Raw genomic sequence first — 10,372 nt, 5'->3', positions numbered from 1 at the left:
TCCTTCGAATATTTAGCCAAAGCTGCATCTAACTTAGGACATTTAATCCACTTATCAATCTCTTCCTGAGCAAAGGGGTACTTCCTCTTAGCTGACTTAGGTATAAACAAACGTCTCTCAGGATCCGGCCATTGCGAGGAAATCTCTTGTAAAGATTTATGGATAGGGAATACTCGCCCAGAGGGCTGGCTAAACCCAAATAAACCAGATCCTGGGGGGTAGGTTCAGACAATGTTTCTTTAATCTGCTCCGTAGCATAAACAGCCTTGAGTAACTCAGAAGATTCATCTGGGGAGAACAAAAACCTTGGGGTTCGGACTAACTGCTCTGAGTCCGATTCCCCGGATTGAACTTGCTCCCCCTCCTCAAGAGAAATAATCTCCGACATGTCTTCCCCCTCCTCCAATTCTTCCTCCTCTTCCACCCCCAAAATATCAGACAGAGGAAGGACGAGACAAAAGCCCAGAAGGGCCCAGGAGGGAAGCAGAGGCAGGACCAGGCGTAGGCTCTGCTGCTGGAGGGATAAATGACTCCTTAAACTTATCTAAAGTGTCCTGCATTTTAATGTTTACTGATTCCATAACACCCTTTAAAATGCTGGAAGTTTCAGAGGCTATTAAAGCATCTATGCAGGCTTGACAAGCGTTTTTTTTGGGGCCTCAATAAGAATTTTAATACTACAGAAACCACATAGTTTATACTTTTCAGGAGCTGTAGCGGGAGTCTTAGGCTCAGATTTTGCCTATAACAGAGATAAAAGACAATCCCCTGAGTCCTATTCTGTTACATAAAAGACCAGTATAAAAATTCCTCCAACGGAGGACTCACCCCACAAGAGGCCGCCGCCTGGGGCTGAGGCTGGCTGGTGACTTTGCCACCTGTTGGGTCTCCATGCTGCCTCGTGTACACGGAAGACACCAGAATCCGCTCTTCCTCTCTCTGGGTCTCCGTTTTGAGCCTCCCCTTCTGCCGCGTGTGACGTCAGTGCGCCCCTGCCTGCCGGCGTCTGACGTCAGGACTCCTCCTAGGTCCGCTTCCCCGGAAGTCCGTGCAGCAAACAGATGCGACCAGGATCCTCCACGCCTGGCGTTCTGCGCGAGAGGCCGGAGAGCAGTGCTGTACCATCCACAATCATGCGCTCTCATCCGCCTGGAAACCTAGGCCCGCCGAATCCCCTCTGGAAAACGTCCAGGACCTGGCTTCCCTGTGAGAAACCTCACCCTCTGGCAAGGTACAAAAAACAAAAAATGGGAGCTGCTTCTTGACGGTGTTTCCTGTAGGGAAACACAGATGAACTGTGGAATGAGGGAGGGCGGGAGCTTTTAATGCTTCTTGATTGTGGTTTCCCCAGATCCGGAGGAGGGACCGGATCTCCTGTTGTCCCGGAAGACGATTAGAGAAATATGCATAATAGCTTAAGATTGCCTTGGAATCGAATTAGAGAATACACCTGCATGCCTGCTTCTATTAATGCTTCCCATGCCAATTAAAAAAAAAAAAAAAAAGAAAGAAATTCTGAGACACCTAGCTGCCGCAAGGCTGCTAATTCCTGAATACTGGAAATCTAAAATCCCCCTTCTATTATGGATTGGTATAAAAAAAATAGATTATATTGAACTCATGGAAGGATTTGTTCAATCATATACAAGGTCTTTATCTCACACAAAGAGGGGAGAGAGGGGGGAGAGAGGGGGGAGAGAGGGGGGAGAGAGGGGGAGAGAGAGAGGGGGGGAGAGAGAGGGGGGAGAGAGGGGAGAGAGAGGGGAGAGGGGGGAGAGGTGAGAGGGGAGATGGGAGATTAGAGATAGAGATATATGATAACTTTATGACAGTCTTGATCCTGATGATAATTTGCCTGCTGACTGTCATGTTTCTGTAAGCCCTGTTGGCTACCATTGGAAAATACTGTTTGTCATTCTGCCTGCTATCTCAATAAAATTTTTTAGAGAGATAGAGAGAGAGAGAGAGAGATAGATAGATAGAGAGAGAGATAGAGACATCTCTTTCTCTCTTCACTAAAGTGTGCTAAGTGTTAGCATGCCAGTGAAAAGCCACTTAGCACGTGCAAACTGGCTTTGCACTCGCTAATATGCGCGCAAAATTTTGCGCGCACCGCTTCGCATGCAAAATCAGCCGCTTCGCATGCTAAGTAGCGTGATAAGCATACTTTGCACGCGAAACGGTGCGCGCAAACCTTTACACGTGCTAAAATAGCACACGATCAGAAACAGCTTTGCCATGCAAACTACTTAGCACCCTAGTTTGCATGTGCAAAGCTTTTAGGCATGCTACTATGTTAGCATGCTTTAGTGAATCAAGCACAGTGTCTACCAATCACTGCAGAGGTAGTACACAATGGTCCAATGGCACAACTATTGGGGGGCTGCCATTGCGTAGCACAACAGAGCAGCACAAAGCAGGCAGGGTGAGGAGGAGAACAATGGCCTCAGCCTGTGCTTGGCCAAGACGACCTTCCAGGCGGATTTCCTGCCAGTGCATAAGGAAGATTACACATGTTAGATTCTCGGCAGAGGTGGCACCTATCACCTTGGTCATGAATTATCTACAAGTGGCTGGGATAGTGTAATGGTTAAGGGTCTGCCTCTGATACAGGAGACAGGGGCTCAAATCTCAGCTCTTCCTGTTCAGAAAACCAGGGCCTATTCAGTAAGGAGTCCTTGGTCTACAGTCCTGGCCAAAAGTTGAGACTGTCAAATATGAGTTTTCACAAAGTTTGCTGCTAAACTGCTTTTAGATCTTTGTTTCAGTTGTTTATGTGATGTACTGAAATATAAATTATAAGCATTTCTAAGGTTTCAACGGCTTCTATTGACAATTACATGAGATTTATGCAAAGAGTCAGTATTTGCAGTGTTGGCCCTTCTTTTTCAGGACCCCTGCAATTCAACTGTGCATGCTCTCAATCAACTTCTGGGCCAAATCCGGATGATAGCAATCCATTCTTTCATAATCACTTCTTTGAGTTTCTCAGAATTCGTTGTTTTTAGTTTGTCCAGCCGCCTCTTGAGGAATGACCACAAGTTCTCAATGGAATTAAGATCTGGGGAGTTTCCAGGCCATGGATCCAAAATTTCAATGTCTTGGTCCCGAGCCACTTAGTTATCACTTTTGCCTCATGACACGGCGCTCCATCGTGCTGGAAAATGCATTGTTCTTCAAACTGTCGAATTGTTGAAAGAAGTTGCTGTTGGAGGGTGTTTTGGTACCATTCTTAATTCATGGCTGTGTTTTTTTGGCAAAATTCTGAGTGAGCCCACTCCCTTGGATGAGAAGCAACCCCACGCATGAATGGTCTCAGGATGCTTTACTGTTGGCATGACAAAGGACTGATGGTAGCACTCACCGTTTCTTCTCCTGACAAGCCTTTTTCCAGATGCCCCAAACAATCGGAAAGGGGCTTCATCGGAGAATATAACTTTGTTCCAGTCATCAGCAGTCCATTCAAAATCTTTCTGCAGAAGATCAATCTGTCCCTGATGTTTTTTTGGGAGAGAAGTGGCTTCTTTGCTGCCCTTCTTGACACCAGGCCATCTTCCAAAAGTCTTCGCCTCACTGTGCGTGCAGATGCGCTCACACCTGCCTGCTGCCATTCCTGAGAAACCTCTGCACTGGTCGCACTCCGATCCCGCAGCAGAATCCTCTTTAGGAGACGATCCTGGCGCTTGCTGTATGCCCTGAAGCCTTCTTAAAGAGAACCCGAGGTGGGATTTGTTTATGCTAGTGGGGCACAGAGGCTGGTTGTGCACACTAACACCAGCCTCTGTTGCCCCATGGTGTGCCTCCAGGACCCCCCTGTGCGCCGCTATACCCCCCCCCCCCCCCCCCCCCGCAGTGCTGGCGACACACAGCGTGTCACCAGCTCAATGTTTACCTATGTGCTGTCTGTCAGCGCCGCTCCCCCGCCTCCTCCGTATCGGCGCTACCCGCCCGTGCCCCTTCCCTCCCGCAGGGGCAACAGAGGCTGGTGTTAGTGTGCACAACCAGCCTCTGTGCCCCACTAGCATAATTAAATCCCACCTCGGGTTCTCTTTAACAAGAATTGAACCTCTTTCCTTGAAGTTCTTGATGATCCTATAAATTGTTGAGTTAGGTGCAATCTTAGTAGCCACAATATCCTTGCCTGTGAAGCCACTTTTATGTAACGCAATGATGGCTGCATGCGTTTCTTTGCTGGTCACTATGGTGAACAATGGAAGATCAATGATTTCAAGCAACACCCTCCTTTTAACATGTCAAGTCTGCCATTCTAACCCAATCAGCCTGACATAATAATCTCCAGCCTTGCCCTAGTCAACATTCTCACCTGAGTTAACAAGACGATTACTGAAATGATCTCAGCAGGTCCTTTAACCTGCTGGGCGGTCTGGACGAGCTCAGCTCGTCCAGTACCGCCGGAGCCTGCCGCTCAGGCCCTGCTGGGCCGATTTGGCTCAAATAAAAAGCAGCACACGCAGCCGGCACTTTGCCAGCCGCGTGTGCTGCCTGATCGCCGCTGCAGTGCGGCGATCCGCCGCATGCAGCGGCGAAAGAGGGTCCCCCCAGCCGCCTGAGCCCAGCGTAGCCGGAACAAAAAGTTCCGGCCAGCGCTAAGAGCTGGATCGGAGGCGGCTGACGTCAGGACGTCGGCTGACGTCCATGACGTCACTCCGCTCGTCGCCATGGTGACGAGGTAAGCGAAACACGGAAGGCCGCTCATTGCGGCCTTCCGGGTTACTTTTGGGCGCCGGAGGCGATCGGAAGAACGCCTCCGGAGCGCCCTCTAGTGGGCTTTCATGCAGCCAACTTTCAGTTGGCTGCATGAAATAGTTTTTTTTTTATTAAAAAAAAACCCTCCCGCAGCCTCCCTGGCGATCTTAATAGAATGCCAGGCAGGTTAATGACAGCAGTGAAATGCAGTGGAATTTTTTTTTTTTGGGGATTCAGTTAATTTTCATGGCAAAGAAGGACTATGCAATTCATCTAAACATTCTTCATAACATTCTGGAGTATATGCAAATTGCTATTATAAAAACTTAAGCACAAACTTCCATTTCCAATATTTTTGACAGTCTCAAAACTTTTGGCCAGGACTGTAGACTCCCTATCACTGCTACTGCCTACTGAGCGTGCCCTAGTGGCTGCAGCTCAAGCGGTTTGAGACCGGCATGAAAAAAGCATAACAAATGTCTTCTCTATTGTGTGTGTGTGTGTGCGCAAGGCTGTGGAGACACATTAAGGTGTAAATATTTGTTTTTGTTGGTCAAGCAATGGTTGTTTTTGTGCTGGGAAGAGTAGCACCACAACAAATAGGATCAAGTACAGTGAAGATTCGCACTTTATGAGAAGCAGAAACGTATCACACAGGTTGTTGAAGCGGCCAAGAACCTTCTACCAGATGTCCCTCTGTCAAGTAAGGGCGAGATCAGATGGGTGACTGCCTGTACATGGGTGTTTACTACTGGGATCCACCACGCCCCACATTGCGATGAATTACAGCATTCATCTCAACGCTTTACAATCAATTGCAAGTATAAGGAGATGACAATGGGAACCAATGCCAAACTTTTCTTCCCTGCTTGGTGGCAGAAAAGCATTTAGCATCAGCTCAACAAGCTGCTGGCAGCCATCTGTCTGAACAGATTCTTAATGTTGAATTAACCATAGGAAAACCATCCCCACTTAATCCTATTTAAAGCGGATCCCACACGAAAAACTAAACTATAACAAGTAACTTTAGTTTTTCGTGTGGGATCTATAACAACTATAACAAGTAACTTGTCTATATATCTTATCTAAAGTTTAGATAGTTTAAACAGCAAATCTAGCTGCAAACAGCTTCAGTTTATGCTTATTTATTCCTGTGATGCAATGAGAGTGGACATGTTCTGTTTGTTACATTACACACAGGCAAGCGGATAGCATCTCCATCCCTCAGCCTGTGAAAACTTCACTCCCCACTCATCCTCCCCTCTGCCTCTGAAATCTCTGGCTAGTAACCTCCTCCTCCTGCCCAGACTGAGCTCCCATTAGCCCTTGTTACTAAGGCTTAGAGTGCCAAGGTACTCTGGAGAAGCTGTGGGTGAGGCTTGTTTAGTTTATAGGGAATTATATTAAACAAAAAAAAGTATTTGGCTTAAGGAACACTATATGAAAGGAACACAATTATGCAATGAGTAAAAGTTTATCTCAGATCCTCTTTAACTGAATTCCAAACCGCTCGAGTGAATAATGTCTGAGAAACAGGAGGTCTTTGGTGAAGGAAGTGACCAGTACACACATTTGAAACACATTTCTCAAAGTCAAATTTTTACATACTGGCTGCTACAAATGCTAATAACAAATTCTCAGTTATGTTTCTCATACACACTGTACGAACCACAATACATACCTTCCTCATTGGAGGTGTGCCATTTTTAATTTTCAACAATAATTTCATTATCTTTCTCTCTTTTTGCTCCTCTGGACTAAGTGTAGACTCATCAACATCAACCTAGAAATGCATACAAAATGTTTTATGTAAGCATAGAACTATCAAATGATAAAAATTACAGCATTATACACAGAAAACAAATGATAACATTTACATAACTTGTACTATCCAGAGTTGAGTAAACGTTCTCATCCTACACAGATGGAAGTTTTTTACTTTTATGCTAGCATAATATGCAAAGTTTGCAATTGCCACATTTACAACGGAGAGAAAAACAAAACAAAAAACTTCCTGTGTGTTAACCTGTGCATAAGATAAGATTATACATCACAAATTCACAGTCTGGTACACACCATGCAATTTCCCATCAGATAGATAGATGGGTGGATAATTTCTGACAGATCCCATCGGATTTCCAATCGTCTTTCTGATCGATTTTCTGATCACTTCTATGTAAATCAATCAGAAAAACGATCGGAAATCAGATCGGACCTGTTGGACATTATCTATTCAACCCATCTATCTGATGGGAAATTGCAAATTGCATGGTGTGTACCAGGCTTAATGGTGCTCCTACATCTAGTGATGCATGGGCAAATAAACCAAGAACTCTCTAATAGAATCTGATTCTCAGTATTACCTTTAGGGTCCATTCACACGTGATTTGCACTTCAGCAAAGCGCTGCTGTACAAGTAATCCTCTGTGATTACTCATTGTGGCGTATTTGCAATTATCACCAATTGCAAACGCGATGCATGCAGCATTTTCCCTGCAACTGCGTCCCAATTCTCATTCACTAGAATGAATTGCAAAAAGCAATCACCAAAAAAGGGAACAGGGCCTAAAGCTAGCCACTAACTGTCCAATTTCTAGCAAAAAATCGTTCGAGCGATCAGAAATTCTGATCGAATTGGTTGTAAATAATCTCCATTGGTGGACACAATCGATTATGAATGAGTGAAAGAAATGTCGCCCGAATGAATTTTCGTCGAACGAAAATTTGGATTTTCTTGGTGGTCGTGATAGATATGAAGCAAAGATTAGTTAGTTGATGGTGTAGTGAACGATTTTTCGTCCGATCAGAATTTCTGATCGCTCGAACGATTTTTCACTAGAAATTGGACAGTTAGTGGCCACCTTTATTCTTTGAAAAAGCATTCTAGAAAAGATCTTTACAAAGATGTCAGCCAGCTTGCCTTCTTGTTTGCAAACTATTGTGGGAGTTGGACTGAGCAACTGATGTTCAGCAAGTGCTTTTACAAAGAAATACTGTATTTTCCACAGTTTAAGATGCAATTTCTCCCCAAAAATGGGGAGAAAGTCGCTGCGTCATATGGCAAAGGCAGGGAATCCCCAACTTATGAATGTCTGTCAATACAAACCACTGATTGGGGATTCCCTGCATGTTTGTGCTCACTCCCCACGCATGCCTCGGCTCCCTCGCCTATGTCTCCTGCTCCCCCTATGTAGCGTAGTGGCAGCTGGCTCCCCCAATTATGGCGCCCACAGGGATTGCAGACCTCTTTCTCCTCTGCTTGCTCTAGTGATGGCTTGTACTGATGATGGGATCAGTACATACAAGCAGTTCACTAGAGCGAGCTGCGTGGAGGTGTGCAACCCCTGCGGGCGCCATTTCATGGTTTTTGCCCTCTAAACCTAGGTGTGTCATATTCCGGAGCGTCTTATACGGCAAATACGGTAACTGAGAATTCCCCCGTGGGGAGGTGGGCTAGTCCAAAACTTGACACTGCAATATGCTGGCACTATATAAATCCAATAAAGAATACAGTGCATATTCACGATAGAAAGAAGCAGCAACAGTCACTACAGCAGTCGTGCACTAAAGTTCACCCATTAACTAGTTCCAATATTCTGGGTAACCACACGCAAACCTGGAAATGCATGCTCTAAGCTGGAAAAGCCCATGTACGTATTTCAAGAGAAGAGTGTCAAGCTATTCACTCTTCTCTTGAAATACGTATATTGCACAGTGCTGTACAATACATAAGATTACAGACAGTTATAACAGGTGACCGACACCACAAAACTGGTAATAAGCAATATGATACAACACCACAATACAGGTAATAACCAATAAGATACACAACACACAATGGTGTAGGACTTGAAACACCCAGAGCTACAGATTGCCCTGTTATGTAAAACTAAATTTTGCCTTCTTAAAACAGTGTATTTGTGATTATTCAGGTTGGAATGAGCATTTGAGGTGCCACACAGTGCGTCAATGCTAAATATGCAATTTGTTCCTTTGTTGTCCCCGATATCTAAACACTCCTCCAGAACTACTGGAATGCAATGAGTCCGCTTGTTAATATTACAGTGCCAAACTAATCCAACATGCACACAGCCTGTTTCAGATTGGATGATCCTCATCAGTGCATGGATTAATATGGCTCTATGGGGTGGGACTTGAAACACCCAGAGCTACAGATTGCCCCTTGGTGAACCATAACACCTAGTAGTGTGTAAGGGGCTGAAAATGACCAGAAAGCCTCCTTACTAAAAAAAAAAAAAATGCTATGTAAAACAGAATTTTGTTGTCCCTAATAGCTAAACACACCTCCACAACTGCTGAAATGTAATGATGTGTCAGCTTGGTAATATTACAGAGCCAAACTAAACCAGCATGCATATAGACTGTTTGGATTGGTTGATCCTCATCAGTGCATGGCATGAATTACAACCCAGTACTGTGAACAGGCCCATATAATTGTATGGTCAGTTGACATGAAGAATAAGGTCCATACACCCCTCCAATTTTTATCTACAGATGACTGCCCAATTTTACCACTTCCATGCAGCACACATACATAGTCTGTTCATAGTATACATAATCTGTAGGCCCTCATACTACATGGCAGTGGTAAAATTGGCCAGTCATCTGCAGATTAAAACTGGATGTGTGTATGAAGCCTTATTCTGCAACAAAACTGAGCACTGAACAGGGCCTGAATCTTCAAGATAAATTTAATTGAACATGAGCAATATTGGTTATCTGTAATATACTATTAATTAATGGGTACAATAATCATGTTGTTGTTTATCACTTAAAGTGACACTGAAGCAAAAACAAAAACAGGATATAATGAATTTTATGTGTAGTACTGATAATTGATAGAACATTAGTAGCAAAGAAAATAGTGACATTTTTTATTTTCAGCTATACAGCTTTTTATAACATTGCATCATTCTCTAATAATCAGTTTCCACAATACACTCAGCATGTTAAATTATTTCACAAAAGCAGGCTAATGACTCTGAACTTCTCTCTGCAGAAAAACAATAAAGTAGTAACAATGAGAGACAGTTGAGATAAGAGCTTCAAAAGACAGTGCTGTCCAAATCACAGATTTGTCCAAATCACAGAGCTAGAGAAGCTCTTCTGCATAGATAACTGAAGTTTCTTAACTCTTCCCGTACTGAAAAACAATAGGAGACTGAGTATACAGCTGAACTCTGGTCCCCTACTATTAGTGTCCTTACCTCTGCCTCTAGATTGTAAGCTTTTGGGCAGGGTCCTCCTCTTGTGTCCTACCTGATCATGCACCTCTATTACTGTGAACCCATGCTATGCATCTGAATGAACCTAACTTGCCTAATCTCCATGCTCCATCCAGTGACTGACTAAGCATTACCTGGTACTCATGCTATGGTGTGTGATCTGGTTTTCTTGTATGTCATATTGCTGTATGCCACCCCTAAATATTGTCTGTAACCTAAATTAATGTTCAGCGCTGCGTAATATGTTGGCGCTTTATAAATACAATAAATAAATATGTGCTAATGTTTTATTTCTTAGCAGTACTACACACACAGATATCATAAATGTATTTTTGCTTCAGATTCCCTTTAAAGAAAACCTGTAATAAAGTGCTGACTGAGGACAATGGGGGATGCCTCACCTACTCAGTAGAAGTTCT

General features: G+C 44.1%; 1 protein-coding gene across 3 annotated transcripts in view; it reads right to left on the bottom strand.

The window, feature by feature from the left end:
• Window positions 1–10,372, bottom strand: part of SF3B1 (splicing factor 3b subunit 1) — a 315,589-nt gene that overhangs the window by 149,384 nt on the left and 155,833 nt on the right. For all 3 annotated transcript variants that reach the window (XM_068244953.1, XM_068244952.1, XM_068244954.1), the window contains one exon: window positions 6,389–6,490. In XM_068244953.1, the coding sequence (XP_068101054.1) occupies window positions 6,389–6,490 (102 nt within the window). The remainder of the gene's footprint in view (window positions 1–6,388; window positions 6,491–10,372) is intronic.

This window comes from Hyperolius riggenbachi, chromosome 7, assembly GCF_040937935.1.
Source record: "Hyperolius riggenbachi isolate aHypRig1 chromosome 7, aHypRig1.pri, whole genome shotgun sequence".
In the NCBI taxonomy this organism is placed as follows: domain Eukaryota; kingdom Metazoa; phylum Chordata; class Amphibia; order Anura; family Hyperoliidae; genus Hyperolius; species Hyperolius riggenbachi.
The sequence above is the reverse complement of the archived record's forward strand: the minus strand, read 5'-3'. Positions and strand labels throughout refer to the sequence as shown.